Raw genomic sequence first — 21,518 nt, 5'->3', positions numbered from 1 at the left:
GCAGGTCCCACTGCAGGGAGTGATGGGCAGGTCCTGCCCATGTGGTCAAATCGCGTGCATGCCTATCACTGGGTTTAAACATTCCTCCTCTTGCTCATTGGCTTAATACATTTTTAAGATTTGTTTTTTCCTTTGTAATTTGTAAGTCCATGGTATATGTATTTAAAATGTGAAAAGTCCTTTTTTTCCTTCCTTTCTTTTCATTTTCTTTTCCAACTATGAGTTGTTAGATCCTATTGAAAGGAAATAAACGCTGATACAAGATTCTAGTGAAGCAGATTTTTCCCAGTAGAAGGCTAGCTTCAAGGTAGAGCAAGTTAGCATTTCTGGCCGTTTGTCTGCCTCCTTGGTCTTTGCTTTAAGGACGTTAACATTGTCATGTACGTTACTTTAAACGTTAGAAAGTGAAGTGAAGTGTGATACCAACAACAACGAGGAGGACGAGGGAGAACAGTTCGATTTCGACAGTGGAGACGAAATCCCGGAAGCTGATAGAGAAGCCGCCTCTGCGCCCGAGGGCCTCGAGGCCGCCGGTGAAGGGTCCTTGCCCACAGGTAAGTCCCAGGTTGCCACCTGTGGCCTGTGCATTGTCCATCAGGTGCTCCTGATTTTCTCCTTGTTCTCACTACCCGATAGGGGAATTGTAGGAAAAGGACGATTTCTAGGAGCCGGCCATGTGTGATTGCTCTGTGGTGTATCTGAAATGACTTTTTTTGAGTTTAGTGGCATTTCTTTTCTGTGTCCCCTATTTTCCATAATTTTTAGACTCGTTGTTCTTTCTATGTATATTTTATAAAGAAAAAGTGTTGCTATTTTCTGACAAAAATTGCCTCATCACTGTATCACTACATGTACACATATAAATTGCTAAAAGCATCAGAGATGAATTAATGCAGAGGGTTATAGTTCTAAGCCAGGACGTGGGCTGGGCGCTGGCCAGATGTGCTGCTTGGACCAGCACCGTGTCCCCTTGTCCATGGCAAAGCCCTGTGGTGTGGCCAGGGATGCTCCTACAGCCTTTGTACCTTGGAGGGGCTGTCTCAGGCACAACCTGGTGGGTGTGTCTCATCCCAAGGTACCAGCTCTCTGCAAGTCCTGCCCATCTGCACAGTGGCCCTGAAGTGTCTGAGGGTTCTTGAGGTGAATGGAAGCTGGGCCTTCCCACCTCCTTCTTACCCGAGCCCAGGAGAAAATACCCTGTGCTTTTGGAGGTGTGTTTGCTGACAAGTCCCTTTTGGGTCCTCCAGGAGGGGAAGATGGACGTGGAGCAGACAGCATCACAGCGGCAGAACCACCCAAACTCGTGGCCCCAGTGAAAGTGAACCCATATTCTGTCATTGACATCACTCCGTTCCAGGAAGATCCACCACCAACCGCGGACTGCGGTGCAGAGGAGGAGGGTGTGGGTCTGCTTGTGCCCAGCGGGTACTCGGTGCCTGTGCCCTGTGGCTATGCTGTCCCCTCGAGCCTGCCCCTGCTGCTGCCCGCCTACTCCAGCCCGGTCATCGTGCGCACCACATCGCTGGATGAGGAAGGTACTGCACCCCTTCCGGCACCCCTGCAGTGGCTCCTGCTCCATTAGCATCTGGGCCCGGCTCCTTCTTTCCCCCAGTTTTAGATGCTTATTTGCAAAGTTGGAAAATAAGCCCCCAATTGAATTTATGCTGTGATGGGAACACAATTACACAAAAGAGCCAGAGTGTATTATTTGAAAATCTTGAAATAACATGATCCCAAATGTAGCGGCCCTCTTGTCAAGGAGGACTGATGTGACAATTCCTGCGCCAGCCACTGCACAACAAATCTCATGCATTTTCTCGCCCCTGTCACTAAAGGGTGGCTGTGTTTCTGCATGTTCTAAAGTCATTTGTTGACTATAGATTCAGGCTCTCCTGAGGTCAAGTCTGTCCAGCTGTCTTCATTCTGGGGTCAAGGGGACTCGGAGGAAGGAGAGAGTCCAGTGGGGAAGGGGTCTTGTAGATGTCCAGTGAGCTCTGCAGGTGCCCTCCGGGGACATTGTGAGTGAGGAGGGTGCAGAGAGAATGCAAGAGGACAGCATTCCTGTGTCCCTGTCAAAGGCCGAGCCAGCCCTCTGGTGACCAAGTAGGTGCCTCCCTCCCTCTTGCACCCCGAGACCCCATGGCAGGGCGTGGTTTGGTGCCTCTGCTTCCACCTCCACCTGGGCTGTGGGACGGCTTATCGTAAAAGCCCGTTCTCTGCCGTTCTTATGCACCCGTGGGCCTGTTGTCAAGGGTCAGTAGTTTCTGCAGAGCTTCCTATTTGGGATGGGAGTTGAGTGCCTGCAGCTAGGGCCTCCTATGGGCACCCGCCACAGGCCGGGTAGCACAGGGGCCAGCCAAGTGCAGAACCCACCCTCCTCTGCAAAAGTGGACCTCAGAATGGGCCCCATCAGGGTACCCTGACCGAATGCTTCCTGTTCTCACCAAAATTATTTCCATGTCGTTTGCCCAGGATGCACCGTAGGAATTCCCCAATTTGCCAGATGTTCTTTTGGCAAGAAATAAAACAACCTCTGAGGTGGAGAAACATAATTCACACCGTGTGGAAATTTCAGTAGAGTCTTCTTTAGAGAAAGTCTTGATTTTGAATTTTGGAAACGACAGAGGGTTTTTAGGATAGAGGTTTCCCCACCCTTTTTCCTACTGACGTTGGCAGTGATCCTGGGACTTCACCATGCTCCACGGTGCTTATTCTGTAAGCATAACAAGTAAGAACCTCGCGACAAACCCGAGTGCTGATCGTGGGGGATTTGTGCTTACGGAAGATGTGTTTATTGTAAAGTAATTTGCTTATTTTTAAATTCCTTGGTTGTTTTAAATGACCAAGTATAATTTAAAATAATTTTTAGAATTATTTAGCATGATTTTAAAACAATTTCCTTATTTTTGTATTGTCAACCTAGAGCCAGCAATAAAACCCTGTTATAAACCCTGCCATAATAAAGACTATTGTGAGCCCCAGAATGGAGGCACAAGTGACCCTGTGTTTGTCCTCTGATCCTTCGGTGACACAAGCACACAGACCTCTTTGCCACAGTGGTGGGAAAGGCATGGATTCTGGCGCCGGGCCCAGGGTGAGCCGGGCCTAAACTTCCTGCCTCCACAGCCCCCAGGCTTCCCAGCTCCTGTGCATGGTCTGGGCTGCCCTGGGCATCTCCCAGCACAGGCCCTTCCTTGCCTGGCAGTGGAAGGTTACAGGGCCCTGCCTGGAGCTCAAGCCTGGCCACGCAGAGGGACTCAGATCCTAGTATTTTACCTACTGACCCAAACCTGCGTGTTGAGACAGGTGCTGCCTGGTTTATCCTTGGGGCCCCCCAGCACCCGGGGTACTCCTACAGCAATGAGATGAGGCCTAAGTCTGTCTGGGTGGAGCTTCTGGGTCCCGCTCCCCTTCCCCCACCTCTCCACGTGGAAGACACCCAGTGCGACACACATCTCATTTCATGGAGGGATTTCCTGGTGGGGTGGCTGGTGACAGCAGCAATAATAATGAATGCCACTGAGCAAGACACCTCCACACGTCCACACAAACACAACTCTGCGACACTGGTATCTCAGGGCTCTGGAACTACTGAGCTGTTTGTTCAGTGCTATCAACATAAGTGCATAGTAACAAGTTTGCAAACTTAATTGTCAGGCCTCATCCATTTTATCAAAAAGCTAAAAATTTCTAAATTTATCAATCATCTCTCTAGACAGATCAGCCTATTGTTGATAAGAAATGGAAATGTGAAGTCATTTCAAAGAAAAAAATCAACTTTAGGCCAGGTGTGGTGGCTCATACCTATAGTCCCAGCACTTTGGGAGGCTAGGACTGGATGATCACTTGAGCTCAGGAGTTTGAGATCATCTTGGACAACATAGTGAGACCCGATTTCTACAAAAAATAGAAAAGTTAGCTGAGTGTGGTGGCATATGCCAGTAGTAGCCTCAGCTACTTGAGGCTGAGGCCAGAGGGTTGCTTGACCCTTGGAGTTTGATGTTGCCGTGAGCTATGGTTGATCATGTCCTCTACTCCAGCTTAGGTCACAAAGTGAGATCCTATCTCTTAAAAAAAAATCAGCATCATAAGCATTTTTGTCCTGTATAAAACAGCTTCAATTTCTCCGTTTCCTTAGCAGAGACACTGGAAGTCACAGAAGATCACCAGTTTAATTCTTTAAGCTCTGAGGACCCTGCAAACAGGTAACTTCATTAATTCTATGTTCTGACTCATGCTTTTGTCCTGCGATGTCAACATAGTGCTTCCAAGTACTCCCTGCCTGCTGGACATCGGGCGATCTCCTCCTGAGGTCTCTGAGTGGGAGCGTCTCTCACCTCGGAGGTGCCTCAGGCCCATAGTTGCCGGCTCACCTTGGCCCCTGGGTGTCCCTAGGGCATGCAGGGACAGTGCTGGAGTGCAGAGTCAGGGCAGAATTGAGTTTATTTCAGGTGTCAAGTTGCAATGGCCAGACATGTCCTGAATCCTACACTGTCAGTTTTGGTCAGCTGGGCCAGCCTGTGAAGAATCCCTGTGTCCCTGTGTGAAGTCTTTTAAAAGGCACGCAGGGGGACCTGGGAGCAGTTCTGCTTTAATAAGGAGTTTCCTTCCTTAAATACAGGATCGTGTCAGAAAACTGATCCAGCCAGGACCTTTTATAAGAAATTACAGTTTTTATGTATAGTATTAAAAATTAGTGGTGGCCTTTTACCACTGGCAGTCTGAAACCTACTGTGAAAAAGATGTCCATCGGAAGGGTGAATGGGTTTGAGGAAAAGGGATGTAAAATGTAGTGTGAGAATAACCTCAGTGATTTTAAAAATAAGAAATACTTTAAGCATATAGACTCGTTCAGGGATAATTTATATTCATATTAATTAATTCCATTCATATTTCTTTTTTCTTTCCTGTACCATTGTTGGGAGCAGCAACTTTCTGTTTTGGTATAATTTATTTATTTATTTTTTATTGTTGGGGAATTGTTGAGGGTACAAAGAACCAGGTTGTACTGCTTGCATTTGTTAGGTAAAGTCTCTCATAAACGTGTGCTGCCCCAGGAGGTATAATTGAAATGTAAAGACTGCAAGGACAGGCCTTTCTCTCCATGGCAAATTCACTGACCTTGCTGGAGGGCCACACCCTCCCCTCTACACTGTCCCTCACGCAGTGAGGGGAGCCCGCCCTCCAGCGTCTGCAGCCTGGAAATCCCTCAGATACTTGAGGGCCCCTTAGAACTTGTGACATACTGCGTAGTGCGGGAGGTGACACACTTTATGTCTTGTCATGTAATTAGATGTTAATGACTTTTCTCCCCTACGTGAGTTTTCCAGAGTGTTCTGTGTGTATTTCTGGGTGGTCACCAAGCCCTGTCCCTGCCTTTCAGCTGATGTTTCCAGGGGGCTGCTTGGTTTACCTTGCACGATGCTCCCAGCAGGATGACAGCGTGGTGAGGGCTGACCACGGCTGTGGGCCCTCTGTCAGTGTCTGTGCCTCCCCTGGGTCAATGACACTCAATTTGTGTGATGACTCTGGTCCTGTCACTCCTGAATAGAGTGTTCCTGTGGCTTCCGGGTGCCCATGGGATGAAATCCCCGTCTTCCATGGCCTCTTAGTCTCTTTCTCCCACTAACCTGTGTTTGGGGTTGGCAAGGGCTCTTGCTTGCCTGGGGCGGGGAGGGAGGTCTCCATCCAGCATCAGGTACCACATGAGAGGCCCTCGGAGAGGACAGTTCTGCCTTTTGGAGGAGGGACTATATTTCCACTATATCCCCAGAGTCCCATACCCTGTGCTGTGCATGTGGTGAGCATTTGTGAGCACTGACTGGTGGAGTTAGGAGAGGAAATCTGAGCTGAGGTGGTCCTATAGTACCGTCTGGGAAAGTGTGTAATTCCACCACCACCCCCCACGGTGGCGCACACACACACACACACACTCTCTCAGCTGCCTCATGAAGGGAATGTTCAGTGTTCTGACGTCCGGTCTGTTTTCTTTAAGTGAAGATCAAGTCAATAAAGAAGACAGCGCCCTGGCCCGCTGGGTCGCGGATCCTGCCAACACAGCCTGGATGGAGAGTAAGTCCTGCCACCGCCAACAGGGGGCGATGTTCACTGTCCTTGTGTCCCAGATCAGATCCAAAACTTTACACGCGTTCCTTTACATCCAGTATTAAGAAAAGCTGAGCACGTGAACATTTTGAGGCTGCTCTAAAGCTGCGCTGCTTCCCATCCAAGTGTGTCTCCCTTCCCGGTTGTCACTCTCTAGCACTTTGGAGCTGCATCTGGCCATTGTACCCCGATATGCAGGTCCTGGGAGGTGTCTGCAGTGTCAGTGGGTTGAGCCAGCCACCCTCAGAAGGGGACGTGTCTTCTGTTCCACCTGTGGTTTCTAAGCCTGAAATACTCTTAGCTAGATTCACTTGTTTTTTAATTTTTAAAGGAAAAGGAAAGATTACTTTCCTAATTGTGCCTTTTACTATCGATTGGTCACTAATTTCTATGTGGTTGTTTTATATGATTGACTTACAAGGTAGAAAGAACCATCTTTGTTACCTCTTAATTATTCAGTCAGTTCCTGGAAGTTTCATTCTGGTTTTAATTATGACTTTGTCAAAGCTGAGATCTTAGTACAACTGGATGATCCTGCTGGGGGTGGAGGGCGATTAAATTATGATCTTGCTGTTTGCTAGCAGTTTTCTTTCCAAAGTAGAATTTGTGCAAATTTCTCTCAGTACTCATTTTTATTGCCCACATGACAGTTAATTAGTATAACTAACTATACTGAAAAGTCAGCTCTCTAAACTAGCAGTCCCTCATTGTCATTGACCAGGAGTAGAAATGACTGGCTGCAGTTAATGAATGTTATTAAGAGAAAGCGTCTATAACATCGGGCTGTGACGGCTACAACAGAGGAGATCTTGCTGGATCTGCACCTCCCCCTCAATGCGGTGATAGTACTGTGGCTGGGTGTCAGGGAAAAGTTGTTTTATTTAAGGTTTTTCTGATATTGCTTAGTAAGTGGTTACCTTTATAGTTTTCAGCACAGTAATACCTTGTATTGTACTTTGTCACATTAATAAGTGAATATTTTGGAAGCTTTGTTTAACAAAGGTTGCTTATGAGATGAGTTTACATAAAAAGCATGTAACTCTTAGAAATATCATAGGAACTCCAAGTTTCCCAGGTGGTCATCCTCGGAATTATTGTTTTGCTTGTGGAACCCCTGCTCTTTCCCTTTTAAAGAATTACAATTTCAGAGAACACTTATGTTCCACATAATGGAATTTCAGAAACATTTTCTATATTTTTAACAGCTTTCGCTTTGTATTTGGCTACTCGCAGCCTTCGGTGGTAGGAAACATTACAGAGAGGTTGGTTTATCCCGGGGGTTTCCCATCTCACAGGGCTCCACTGAGCTATTTCTGAAACGCTGTACACCATTTCGGTTTTTTTTTTTTTTAAGGCCTGAATAGATTAAACCTATTTTTTTTTTGTATATCAGAATGCATTAATCTCATAAACTTAACAATGTTTATGAAAAAGCCACATAGAAATGTGTGATTGAACACAAAATCACAAAAATTGACCTGGACACTTGAAGTCCTTATTAGTGATACTTTACTGTCCTTTTAGAGCTATGTCCTTCATTACGAAAAAAATATTCTGCTTTGCTTATGTTTGGGTAAAGGACCATTCGCTGCCCTTATAAACTAACTCTGGATAATTGTAAGATCCTGGAGTCTATAGTCCTATCTAATTAAACCTGTGCTCCAGGCCGGGCGCAGTGGCTCACGTCTGTCATCCCAGCACTCTGGGAGGCTGGAGCAGGTGGATTGCTTGAGCTCAGGAGTTTGAGACCAACCTGAGCAAAAGCAAGACTCCACCTGTAAAAAAAAAAGCCAAGCATTGTAATGGGCACCTGTAGTCCCAGCTCCTTGGGAGTCGAGTGGATCACTTGAGCCCAAGAGTGAGGTTGCTGTGAACTGTGACCCACCACACTTTTTACCCAGGGTGACAGAGTGAGACTCTGTTTTTAGAAAACAAACCAAAACCCCCCTGTGCTCCATTTTTAATGATCTGTGTTTAATGTTTTCATCCCTTTTTATTCCAGATCCTGAAGAAGCCATTTATGATGATGTTCCAAGGGAAAATTCAGACTCTGAACCAGGTTTGATTTTGTCTGGAATTGAATTTCAGGAGCTTCAGCTTAGTGGTCTTTGTCTCTGGATGCAGAAAGGCCTGTCCAGTGTGCACATAATCCTTAGATGCACAACCTCCGTGTCCTCTCTGTCTGTGTTTCATACGGCTTGTTGGTTCGTCCTAGAACATCAGTGCACGTGTGTGTGTTTATATTACAATGCCTGATGTTGGTGGTTGTCTGAATTACCCCAAGGAAGCAGGAAGGATGAAGATGTGGAAGACAGGAGCAAACGACGTATATGTTGTAAGTGATATGAAGGAGAAAGCAGAGAATCAGGAAAGGTCATATTCCAATAAAGAGGTATTGAGAATTTTCAGAAATATAGAGTGAAAGCAGGTTTGACTCTGCGTCAGCCCAGACCTAGGCAAGTACAGTGGAAGGTACAGAGCTCCAAGTCCACAGCAAACCTTTCACAGCAACAAGGGACAAATGTGATCACCACGAAGAGATGTGGTCAGGACAGGGCCTGGGGACCGAGTGCTCCATGCTGAGGACAGCACCGCGGCAGCCTGGGCTTCTGCCCGCGGCCAGCGTTCAGTCTTTAGAGAGAGGGAGAGGCAGCAGCAGACAGGGCTGGGGAGATTTACCCTCACAGACCCTGAGGAAGTCTTGCCTTGTACATCCAGGGAAAGATGCTGAGCCTGGAAGGACGTGGGGCGGTGGAACCGGTTGGAGAGCCGAGTGACCAATGTGGGAGGATGTCCCCAGGTGTAGGTTAAGGCAGCACTGAGGGCAGGACTCATTCATGGGAAGGGGTGTGGCTCCAGGCGCTGGCCCCTGAGCAGGCCAGTTGTTCATCCCAGCTGAGCTGAAGTCTGTGTTTCAGGAGGAGGGTATAGATACTGATTTTTTTTTTCCTATAGTGAGTCAAGCTACATTTTATGGGTAACTGCTAAGAGAGCAGAAATAGATTATTTAACTTTCAAGCCAGTAAAGCAAAACCCAATCTAGAGCAAGCAAGAAAACATAAAAAAAAAACAAAATAAAACGTTTTTCAAGTTGTAAGAAAAAAGATTGCACAAGTCCAAATATACTGGTGCTTGTAGTGAATATAAATTGGATCTAATTGTCAGTAAAAGAAACCGCCAGACTGGATAAAACAGCAAAGTCATAAGCTATTATGAGAGATACACAAGGGCACGGGAAATTTATAAGTAAGTGGATACAAAAAGAAATGTAATGACAATTCTAATCAAAATATTGCCAATATCACTATAAAAATATATTCAACATTAAGCCATAGGGCAAGGGCTAATTAACAAGGAAGATATATAACAATTTTGAATGTGTATAGACCCAACAGAATAGCCTTAAGATATATATTTTAAAAAATAGCAAAGGTATAATCAGAAAAATATAAATACTTGATTAGAGTGGGAGATTTTTAAGAATCCTGTTTCTGGCATTGGTGGACTTGAAATTAGTAAACTACAGAAGATTAGAACAATACGATGGTATGATTGGCTGAAAGGTCATGTGTAGATCCTGGAAGCAAGTAATTCCAGAATATGCATTTTTTCCCACACATGGACTATTTTGAAAAATTAATTATAACACAGGCCTCAAGAAAATATCGACAAATGCCAAAGAATTGGTTTTCAGACCTCATTTCTAATTACAATTGAATAAAATCAGTAAAAACCAAAAATATTTTGGAATTTAAAGTCACACTAGTATATGACTCATGGTCAAAGAGGAAAACAGAATGGAAATTAAAGTTTTGACTTGAACAGTAATGAAAATGTACAGGATAGATTTGAAATAATGACTATAGACATAATGGTGTATGTTAAAAAAGATTGAAAAATAAGGAACTTGGCATTCCACTTAGCTACATAAAAGAACAGCGGAGTAAATTCAAAGGGAGTGGAAGGAAAGAAATGATAAAGTCGGGAATGATAAAACCAAACCAAGGAACAGTATGTGGCTCTTTGGAAAGAAGGCAGAAATAGACACGTCGCTGGAAATATTACAAAGAGAGAGAAAGAGGGAGGGAGAAAGGAAGGCAGGGAGGAAAAAATTGATCCAAGGGGCTGTGACTGCAGCAGGAATTTGCAAAAACCTTAAGAGGCTTCTATAAATAACTTTATGTCAATGAACTTAAAACATTGAGATGAAATTTATTTATTTATTTTTTTTTTTGCAGTTTTGGCTGGGCTGGGCTTGAAGCCGCCACCCCCAGCATATGGGGCGGGAGCCCTATTCCTTGAGCCACAGGCGCAGCCCCAGAGATGAAATTTAATATTTCGGCTTGTCACCTGTGGCTCAAGCGGCTAAGGCGCCAACCACATACACCTAAGGTGGCGGGTTTGAATCCAGCCCGGGCCCGCCAAACAACAATGACGGCTACAACCAAAAAATAGCCGGGCTTTGTGGCGGGCACCTGTGGTCCCAGCTACTTGGGAGGCTGAGGCAGGAGAATCGCTTGAGCCCAGGAGTTGGTTGCTGTGAGCTGTGAAGGCACGGCACTCTACCCAGGGGGATAGCTTGAGGCTCTGTCTTAAAAAAAAAAGAAATTTAATATTTCCTTGAAAAATTAATTGTACCCCAAATAGAGAACTATAATCTTTAATGACTCAAGATACTGAATCAGCTGCTGAGATAATGTGCACAAGAGTTGGACGGTTTGAGCCTGGGCTTTACCAAGCCTTCAGGGAACAGACACTCCTCAGTTCCACACTATCCCACTGAAGAACAGAAGAGAGCGTGCCCTCTAACCCACTCCATGATGGGAGCATAAACTTGTAAGCCCCTCCCTCAAAGGGACCGTGCTGAAATGGGCCTCCGGGTGTCAGGTAGTCAAGGCCAGCAGTGTCTCGACACAAAGCAGAAGCCCATGTTATCCCCTTCCCTTGTCTCGGGAGTCCCTGAGCTCTGGGAGGCTCTTTCAAGGTGATTTCTCCAAATTAATGGACATGAATCATATGCTTACTCAATATAAGCTTAATAAGCACTTGATAAGATTTGGTATTAAAAACACATAACAGAAGGACCCGTTCTTAAAATCTATAGTAAACTTACTTACTGGTGGAGAGCTCAAATCGTTGACATCCATGTTCATTCCACACTGGCTTCATGGGCTGTTAACACACAGAGCTCTGTCCTGGCTCAGCCAGACAGCACAGTCTCTGCCCTCACGAGTCTTACGCTGGGGGCAGAGGTACATGGGGGCATATTTATAAACAAAATTCCTAGGTGCTTATCCATAAATATGCTCATAGGTAGTTATTTAAATATATACTGCAAATAAAGAGAGGACTAAAGGCTAGCCCATGTAAAAATAAGTCTGAAATGTGGTGCTGGGTCATTTGTCCTGCCGGGTAGGCCTTCCCTCACGGAAGATGCGACTTGGAATCTCAGAAACCAACATGCCGAGAAGGTCCACAGCTAGGTCCACAGTGCCAGCAGCCCTGCCTAGGCCAGTATCCCCTTGGACGGGCACAGCCAAGGGCCACTGAGCCTCCAGTGAAGGAGTACCGTCCCCTTCCCCACCTTGGGACAAGGAGAATAGGCTCAAGGACCCCACAAGTGTTCCCAGGACTTCTGTGGCCACAGAGCCAAACGTCTTCATATGTGCCTTTTCTGAGGTTCCCTGACCGTGCCCTCTGGTCAGCCACTACACATTCTTGGCTGGGGACGCAGAGTGTCTGATCCTCACGATGGCCCACCAGTGTGAGAGCTCTCCCTGCACCGGAGCATCTCACTGGCAGTCTTGAACACCTAGTCCTCCCTGGCTGAAGTGAACTTGGTCTCTTAAGTCTGTCTAGGCTGCTGTGACAGGGTCCCACATGCAGCACACACACGCTTCTCACAGCTGTGGAGGCTGAAGTCGCTGAGGTCAAGGCCCTGGCAGACCCTGGTTCTTGGTGACCGTTTTGTCACAGTGTCCTCCTGGGGTGGCAGGAGGTGTGAACCAGCTCTTGAGATGTCTCATGAGTGCCCTAGTCCGTGCACGAGACTCTTCCCTCCAGACCAGTCACCTCTTCACACTGTCCCTGTGGGGGTGAGAGTTTCAGCACGTGAACCCTGGGGACACATGTTCAGTCCGCGGTAGTGTGAGCTGTGGCCCAGAGTAAGTGCCTCTCCCGGAGAAACACCCCCTGTGCCAGAGCCTGTGGGCGGGGTGCCCCTCTATGGTGGCCTTGTATTTAGTGAGAGCTGGGAGGGCCAGCAGCCCCGGTAGGTGGGGATCAACAGAGGGTAGTTAGATAGCCTTGACGTGAATACGTGTGTGGGCTGCACATGGGCATGCAGCAATTCACAACCAGCACCCAGCAAAAAATCCAGAGGAAGGCGGTGGCTGCTGCTGCGGGTTCTGTTTAGAGCTGCACCTGAGGGTCAGGCCTGCACACACTGACCTGCGGCTTTAGCTCCATGTGCATAAAATTTTATTTCTGCCTTATTGGGAAAGCATTACAAACAATTAGGGCAAAACATTGGGATTTTAGGCCAATGTCTGTTATTTGTGCTTTTTGGTGTGTTTAAAAAGTTTCATGATTGGTATATTTTGCATGAAGTTATACACTAGGTCTCGGAGGTGCCTTCTAGTTAGAGTGACAAGGCAGCCCCACATGGGAGGCTGGCAGGCCAGGACCCTCACACTGAGCTGAGCTGGTGACTTTGCTGCGTGCCCAGCTGGTGGTCCCTGTCTGCGGCACGCTGAGGGGTGCCACTGCCCATCTAGAAAGTGAGCTCGTTTTCACACCCTTCATGGTTTTGCTGGGAGGACATTTACTCCTCAGAGCTTTTAATTAGGAAGGTGAAGAGTCTGTTTTGTTTTCAGCAGAGAAATACTAGAAGACTGATTTAATTTTAAAATCTAGGGATTTTCATGGTTCCAAAGTCACATCTGATTTCTCATTTCCAATAAGAGCAAATGTTTGTTTTTGAATATCATTGTATATAGACTAAGCTCACTCTTTGTCCTAAAGAATGTATTTATTAGTGCTTAATTACTTGGGATGTTTAAGCCCGGGTTTTATTTCAGTGAATAATTGTGGATGCCTAAGTAATAAAATTAATATTTTTAAGTCATGAAATGCTGTCTTCCACATAACTTGTGTTATCCATAAATGATCATTTAAAAAAGAAGTTACTCTTAAGAGGTCGCTTATATCTGAGGAACTTTAGGTAAAGTAAACCTGTATGCTTGTGTGATTGAGTAACAGAAATTAGACACTGATATTCTGGTAGTTTGTAGAATGCCATTTTTATTCTCTAAAAGTCTTGTTAGCAATACAGCATTGGAAATAGAAAATCCATGTGTGTTTCCTAGCTCCACTGTGCGTGTTCATGTCAGTCAGAGTCGCTTCTCTTGCATTCGAGACCCTCGCGTCTGTTTGAAGGAGGCACCGGCCTGTGGTATTGGGTCTGTGTTGTCGTGGCAGGGCAGGGTTGCCTGCAAGGGAGCACAGCTCAGTTACTCACTTTTGCAGAATGTGGATTGTGGTGTGACAGATGAGCACCTGGCCCTCGGCACTTCAAAATACAGATCCCTTGTTGTTGTATTTGAAGGCATGAACTTGATGTGTTCTTCACTAATTCTGAAATTACTGGTGTGGTGAAGTCACTTAAATACAGTGGTAGATTATTTGTAAGTTTTCTTAGACCACTTTCAGCACAAAAGAAAAATTTACAATTGTTCAAAGTGAGTTTTACATGTGCTGTGCTTGAATATGTGTAAAGTTCGTCCCTCTGTCTCTACATCTCTCTGTCATTGATCAGTCCTCTCTCTACCTACCTGCCTGTCTTCTATCTGTCAATCATCTGTCTAATGTTTTATAATTCATACATTTATATAAAGCAAGATTTTCCTTTGTGGAGAGTTCTCTCTGGCCGACAAATGATTTGACCTTGGCAGTGGAGTCTCATGACCAGTGGTCCTCAGGCTGCAGAATCCCCTGCAGAGCTTTCCTCCGCTCCTGTGGTCCCCACCGTGGGTGCTGCCTTTCCAGGGCACAGGTGGGGCACCGTGCTGCCCTTCCAGATCGTTCTGCTTTGTCCTAACTCCCCAGTCAAGGCGATTTGGTCAAACAACAAACAAGCACAAAACAGTAGTGAATTCTAAATCTTTATTTTAACTTCATATTGGAATTTGTGCATCCAGATGAAATGATTTATGATGATGTTGAGAACGGAGAAGAAGGCGGAAACAGCTCCCTGGAATATGGGTGGAGTTCAAGTGAATTTGAAAGTTACGAAGAGCAGAGTGACTCCGAGTGCAGGAATGGGGTTCCCAGGTCCTTCCTGCGCAGCAGTCACAAAAAGCAGGTACGTGTCCAGTCTGCACGCAGCAGTGTGTGAGCACGTGGGCAGGGCTGTGAAATAGGATTGCAGTTCACATTTCCATTAAACAGCTGTTTGTTAAGAAGCCGTCGTGTAGTTTGGGGGGAGCATAAGATGTTGGCAAAGGAGAAGGAGTCTGTCATTTCATTCAGCGAGGGATTTGGGGAATCAGACTTTTATGAACTTTTAAGTCACTTACAAGGTCTTGGGCAAGCTTGCTACTTGAAGACTTTAAGAAAGTGAACAGTTGTTCTCTGAATTGTTTGTGCTCTGTGTTTTGCACTTTGTGCATCGTGCTGGGCGCACTGAACAGACGACAGAGACTTTACACAGCCGCCCTGTGCTTGTCACTGTGAGCAGAAAGATGGGACAGACATAGACGCTAAGCAATGATGTGAAAGGCCAAGAGCTTCTAAGCTGCTCCAGCACGAGCCCTTCTTAGACGAAATTTTAATTATTTTTTTATTTGTGGAAAAGTCTTTAGATCAAGTCCAGGGAGAAATTTCGGAGCGAATCCTAGAGTTGGGGCTTGTCAAGGGGAATCTCCAGTTGCGGTTTCCAGGCTCCGGTGGTGCCTGGCTGCGCTGTGCGGCCTTCGTGTTTTGTTGGCGTTTTCTTTGGCTGTTTGTAAAGTGTCGGTTTGTGCTGGTCCACAGTGATGTCAGCGTGCTTCATGCACTTTCTGTGTGAGATGCAGATGCAGGCCACGTGCAGTCCACATCCAGGGCTGGTCGGACACAGACTGACCTGAGGCCTCACCACAGCACCATTGGTGATGACCCGCACAGCCCCTGATAACCAGAGACTACAATCCTAGAGAGAGCTGCCCGATCCCTGCGGTCTACAAGTTATTATGGGCAGCTGAGATTATCCATACTCTGTGAGCTTATTTTCACAAAACTCAGGGAGAATCCGCCAGTTTGCTTTTACCCAGTGTCATCAACAAGCTTTGTTCAGGAAGTGTCACCAGAATTATTAGAGCTGAGATGTAAACAACAAATGAAGCTGTGATTGTAGCTTTTTGTGGCTAAGATGGTATTTATCATATACAGCCAAGTCAGAAACCTGTGATTAAATGCGATTTATAGACTGTTGGACTCAGCTTTTGGCAGGTGGGGCGTCCAGTCTGTGCCTGGGACACTCTCGAATTTTGCCTTCGTGGTGTACCACGGACAAACAGGGCTGGGTCAGGTGTGGACCACTGGTGAGTCCACCAGCACTGTTAGGAAAGTCCTCTCTCCTTGCCCTCAGCCTGGACCCGAGCTCCCAGACCAGGCCCCTGAACTGCTTAGGGATGGCCACGGTTCAGCAGCCTTTCCCTGCCAGGACAAGAGACAAATGAAAGCACAAACTTGGTTTGTAAACGTAGAACAGCAGCACCAGGGCCTCTCCCTCTGCCTCCTGCATTCCCCTGTCTCTAGAACAGTGTCCTGGAATGGGGATAGGGTGAGGGGCAGGTGCAGACAGGGTGCCACATGAGAGGGTTAGGCCTGTTCACGGCGGCAGTGCCACAAGGACAGCCAGGCTTTCAAGTGTGAACAGTCATATTTTAAAAACTATCAAAATAAAGCTATAAAAGGCATCTCAAAAACAGTCTCAAATTTTTATCAGAAGCCACCTGTGGGGCCAGCAGCACATACTTGAGGTTCTGTGGCCACACGGAGGAGGATCCTCCTGTCCCCATCAGTTTGGAGACTGCTAGGACTCTGTGCTGGCCATATCGAAAATTTGTCACCCCTCAGCACACTTTTGGATACAAGTATCTATTGCTTGGGTGCTGACATAAAAGAATAGTTTTTTGTGCATTCTATATATTTGATAATCCATCAAAATATAAATGAAAAATTTTACGTAAAATTTTAATTTTGCATTTATCTATTTGTATTTGGCATGGAAAAGTCTCCAGTCTGGCTCATCTGAAATAGCATCCATCTTTTTGATGATGTGTTTATCTCCCAAGCATCAGCTGGGCTGGTCACTGGGGCTCTCACGCAACATATGTGGTCCTGGGACCCCGTCCCCAGAGAAGCTTGCGTGCAAATGCCCTGAGCTGCTGCTGCTGAGGTCCTTTCAATGTAAGATTATCTCAAAGTTCCAAAAAGAGCCTTTTGTGAAAAGATTGTGTCTCTCTATGCTGTAGCTGTCCCATGACCTAAGCCGTCTAAAGGAGCACTATGAGAGAAAGATGAGGGGCTTGGTGGCCAGCACAGTGGGCGCCGTGGAGGTGCAGCAGCTGAGGCAGAAGCACGAGCTGAAGGTAGAGTGGCTGACCCTGTGCGCCCCGGGGACGGCGTGGCCTTCAAAGCCGGCTGTGCTTTAAAAAGGGAGACAAACCAAGGCGGCTCTGTTGCTCATGGCTACCAGAGCCGTGGTTCTCAAAGTGTGGTCCAGGGGCTGCTGCTGTCACCAGGAGGCCTTGCGGGTCAGGTTGACGCTGAGGTGGTGTTAACCTCTTCACTCCCATCCTCTCACACGTGAGTGGGGGCCCCACAGAGGCCACAAGGTGCATAGCCTCACAGCTGATGGGGTGCAGAGTCCAGCTGTGCCCATGGGATAATAATATAATAGATTTATTATTTTTTAAAATGAAGAGCTATAAAAACATTAGATTTGTTTCTCAACTTTAACTTCTATAGTAAATATGGATAAATAAAACCCTGATAAACTAAAGCTATTTGGGATTCTCAACTATTTTTAAGAGTGTAAAGGGCTCCTGGGACTCAAAAGGTTGAGAACTGCTGGATTCAAACATCCTGATGGTCACCTGTTTGATGTGTTTTAAAAGAGCACTGTCAAGTACTTTTTGCTTCAATTTGATCTTTTGTCCTTTTGACATTCTGTGATTTATTCATAAGCATTGAATGACACTCCCCTGGAAATGGAAGTCAGTTTACAAATGTCTGCTGGGACGGCCACCAGTGTGTTTGCTGCACAATGCCTGGGGTCAGGCTCTTGGAGGCCACGCCTTAGAATCGTGGTACCCCTTATGCATGGCTGGCTTCCCTGCGGGACCCCAGGCAGCAGGACTGTGGGGTGGCAGGCAGCCTGGGTTTCTTTCCAGGGATGAGGGCCCCTTAGAGCTGGAGTGGAGGGGAGGGGGCCAGCGCCGGGCAGTGGATGGTACTGTTTAGAAACACGTAGATGTGGGCAGCAGTGAAGGCCACGACAGGCAAGTGGCCTGGTCCAGTGGACTCTCATCATTTAGTGACAGGAGACCTGGCTGAGACATGACTCTGGGAAGCAATTCAATTCCCAGAGCCCAGGGTCTTTGGCTGCTTTGCAGGGGGCTGGGGATTGGGAGTGTGGTGGGAACCTGACTGGGGCTGACTGGAGACCAGGACAGGTCTGGGGTGGGAAGAAGCAGGTGTCAGGAAGGAACTAGCTGAGGCGCCTTGCTGTGAAGCCCGCAGGAGACGCTGGGGCAGGGCATGAAGGGCAGGGCCATGAGGTGGTGGCCAGAAGCCGGGACGTGGGGGAGAGGTGCCAGGATAGGGCTGCAGGGAGCCATCCTTTGTTGGGGCTGAGGGATGTGTGAGTTGGGAGCCCACCTTTGACATTTTAACATCTCCGTAAGAGAAGGTAGATGGGCAGTGGAGTCTGGTGCTGGCTCAGGCAGGCAGGCAGGCAGGGGTGTGTTTCTGTCGTGTTGAGTGGTGGCTGGAGGGGTCACCCTTAGGAGGATGGGGTGGAGGGTAGAGTGGAGCCTCTAGGCCAGTGTTTTTCAACCTTTTTTTTTTTTTTTTTTAATCTCACAGCACACTTGAACCCATATTTAAACCTTTGTGGCATACTTAAATTATGTTGATCAGAAAAAAGAAAAAAGTAAAAGAAAGAATTTACTTACTGTGCTTTGAGCTTCTTTTGAAAATAATTAGTGATCTTTAAAAATTGTCATGGCACGCTAAGATCCTCTCACAGCACATCGGTTGAAAAATCACTGCTCTAAGCATTTGGAAATCAAGCCCTTGCAGATGTGGTCAGGGCTGGGGCTGGGCCTCCTGTCAGCAGGGCACCCACGGCCAGCGCAGAGGGCAGAGGGCTGCCAGGCCACTGTGGGGACTCAGGCAGGTGCCCTCTGAGGGGGTTGGTGCAAAAGGACATTGGTTTGTCTCTTAACATGTCATCTGGGTTTTCTCTAAAAGAAGATTCGTGCGGTGAGCAGCAACCAGTGCCTCAGATGTTAGGTTTTTAAAGAATAAGACATTAAAAGCCAGAGCCAGGCATGGTGGCGACTGCCTGTGTTCCCCTCACTCGGGAGGCTGAGGTGGGATGAGTGCTTGAGCCCAGGAATTGGAGTCCAGCCTGGGCAACATAGAGTGACCCTGTCTCTAAAAAGAAAAAATACTTAGAAACAAAATGCCCACATGTTGATCAGAAGCTCCAGAGCGTTATGACACATGTGAGCATTAAGAGAGGATCCAGAGAGCTCCAGCTCACGCGCACTGGTATGTCCAACCCTGGGGCCTTGCAGGGTTGTGGCCGTTCCCCCTGCGGGGGGGCTCATTTGTCGCTGTATATCAGTCACTAGACTGGACCTGGCCTTTCCGCCCCATTGTTTGCGCTGGGTCCACATGATCCCGGTATGAAGGGGCCCGTGAGCAGCTGGCTGAAGCTCCACTGGGACACAGCCACGGAGGGTCCTGGAGGAAATGTTAAAAGGCTAAATTGGGACTGTGAGAGTCTATAGTTAGTTAATTTGGGGCAAGTTGTTTGACATCTGTACCCTTCAGTATGTCCATTTGTGACCTCTACAAAGCTCTCTCTGTTTGTTAAGTGATTTTAAGAAGAATGAAGACTGACTTTTAAACATAGCAGGAAATGTTTTTAAACATGTCAAGGAAGGGCTCTATTTTTAATGTTTGTTGTTTCCTTTTTTCAATAAACAAAACCAAACAAAAAATAGCTTCAAACCATATACAGACACACACACACACACACACCCCCCTAATAACTAAGAAAACTCCCAAACTGAAAAGGCAATTTCAGGTTGTATTTCAAGCCCTGACTACTTGACAGTATTCTTTTAAAATGAATTAATTAAAAGTAGCATTTTATTGATCTGCACCACTTCTCATGTGTTTCCTTCTTTTTTTCTTAACAGATGCAAAAGCTCATGAAGGCTGCAAGGGAAGGAACCAAGGACGGGCTCGAAAAAACCAAAGCAGCTGTAAAGAGGGGCCGCTCATACATCAGGACTAAGTCTCTCATTTCTCAAGGTCCGTGACCGTGAGTCTGCACTCAGGAATGCCCCCAGCTCTGTGGGTCCCCGTCCAGCTGAAAATCAAGGGCTGCGCCAGTAAAGGGCCGTGCCCAGCGGGCAGCGAGAGCGTGTGCAGTCTCAGGCCGCAGCCTCAGTTCTTCTGTTGCTGTCTCCTCAGCAAAGCACAGCCTGCCCCCCCAACCCCTCACCTCACCCCTACCCCTTCCCTAAATCTGCTCAGGTGTCTGGGGAGAGTCTACCTGCATGTGGACTCTTATCAGTATCACTCCTTATAAAACAAAATGAGAGATTCTGTATTTACTGTACACTGACATTCTGAGGTATGTTCGCTGCCCTGCCGGGACTGAGGTTGTACGCCAGGAGGGTGGCTTTAGAAACCTTCACCCTGGTCCGAGAAGATTTGGGATGATACTAGAATTTTTAAGTCTTTTCTGAAAACCTCATCAAGGCAGCAGTAGCCTGAGCAGTGTGTTTGTAAAAACGAGACTCCATGTGCAGGTACTCTGATACTGATAGCAGGGGCAGGCAGGGGTCATTCTGCGTCTCAGGGATTTCTCGCACCTTCTATGCACTGATAAATTGAAATCTAGTTTTGTGGAAGGTAGTCGAGAGTCTTTTATTCTAAAGTGGTCATTGTGACTCTGAGCTGGATCTGTAAATATCCTGTTTCTTTGCCATTTCTCCGAGCTCTCCTGATCTCCCATCCTGCACTAGTATGTGGCTAGTGTTGCTAATACCTGTCCTTAGAAAGGACTTTACAATCACACATTTCCTCGTGGAGTGGTCTAGGAGTGCTGCCAGTACATGTGGGCAGAGCTTACACTCATCAGGCCGCGTTTTCCTTCCCCCTAGTGAAGTCCTCAGTATTTCAGACAAGATGGAGAAAGGGAAGTCAGGATTCCCAAGGGGTTTATTTGGTGACAGAGACATGTGTGTGCATTCTGACAAAATGTGCAATGAAGTGGACAGCACCTGTGGTTCAAAGGAGTAGGGCACTGGCCCCATATGCTAGAGGTGGCAGGTTCAAACCCAGCCCTGGCCAAAAACTGCAAAAAAAACAAGAAAAAAATGTGCATTGAAGTTTGTGTCCCAATAGAGGTGCTGCCATGTGCTGAGGGCACCAAGTAAAAACAGCCTTTGTGGAGGTGGCTTGTATACAGTCCCGTGAAAGCAAGGCAGGGAGGTGGGGAGTGTGGGATTTGGGGCTGCATTCTATGCCTCGCAGCCTGTGGTCTGCCCACCGACAGCACCATACCTGGGCCCGGGTTCTGTGAGCTGGATATAAGTGCCTACTCTAAGCCCTACCCAGGGCACAGAGCTGCAGACCCACACAGTCCCCAGGAGGCGCCATGGGGAGCTAGTCTGAGCAGCCCTGGTCCAGGCTGTCAGGGGAGGTCAGGACTAAGGGGAGGTGTTTCAGGAGATGGGTTAGAGAGGTGTGGGCAGAGCCAAGGACCTGGGCCTGATTGGTGGTCTTTGTCCTGGAGGTACATGAGAATTAAATGGGGAGCTCTTCAGAAATGCCGTGTGCCCGTCCCACCAGCCCCTGGCTTCAGTCTCTGAGAGAGGAGCCTGGACAGTGGTACAGCTTTTTCTAAGCCTTATAGATGATTTTTCAGCATAGCTAGCATTGTGGGTCATTGAATAAGAAAAACTCAGGTTTCTGTGACCTAAAAGGTCTTGTGTTTGTGTATATTCCCACCATTTTTGTGGATTCTTTAATGTAGTTAGCTGTATCCAAATTTTATTTTATTTATTTTTTATTTTTTATTTTTTTGAGACAGAGGTTCAAGCTATCCCCCTGGGTAGAGTGCT

General features: G+C 47.0%; 1 protein-coding gene across 2 annotated transcripts in view; it reads left to right on the top strand.

Annotated features, from left to right (window-relative positions):
• ARHGEF10 (Rho guanine nucleotide exchange factor 10) overlaps window positions 1-21,518 on the top strand; it is a 95,674-nt gene that overhangs the window by 9,007 nt on the left and 65,149 nt on the right. The window contains exons 2-9 of one of the 2 annotated variants that reach the window (XM_023517584.1): window positions 402-554; window positions 1,248-1,535; window positions 4,139-4,205; window positions 5,996-6,072; window positions 8,108-8,164; window positions 14,304-14,467; window positions 16,623-16,739; window positions 19,584-19,698. In XM_023517584.1, coding sequence (XP_023373352.1) covers window positions 402-554; window positions 1,248-1,535; window positions 4,139-4,205; window positions 5,996-6,072; window positions 8,108-8,164; window positions 14,304-14,467; window positions 16,623-16,739; window positions 19,584-19,698 — 1,038 coding nt within the window. The remainder of the gene's footprint in view (window positions 1-401; window positions 555-1,247; window positions 1,536-4,138; window positions 4,206-5,995; window positions 6,073-8,107; window positions 8,165-14,303; window positions 14,468-16,622; window positions 16,740-19,583; window positions 19,699-21,518) is intronic. The other variant, XM_012809852.2, reaches the window with a different exon arrangement.

The sequence above is a fragment of the Otolemur garnettii genome, unplaced genomic scaffold (assembly GCF_000181295.1).
Source record: "Otolemur garnettii isolate 467f Iridium unplaced genomic scaffold, OtoGar3 scaffold00114, whole genome shotgun sequence".
Lineage (NCBI taxonomy): Eukaryota > Metazoa > Chordata > Mammalia > Primates > Galagidae > Otolemur > Otolemur garnettii.
This window is presented reverse-complemented; position numbering and strand designations above follow the sequence as displayed.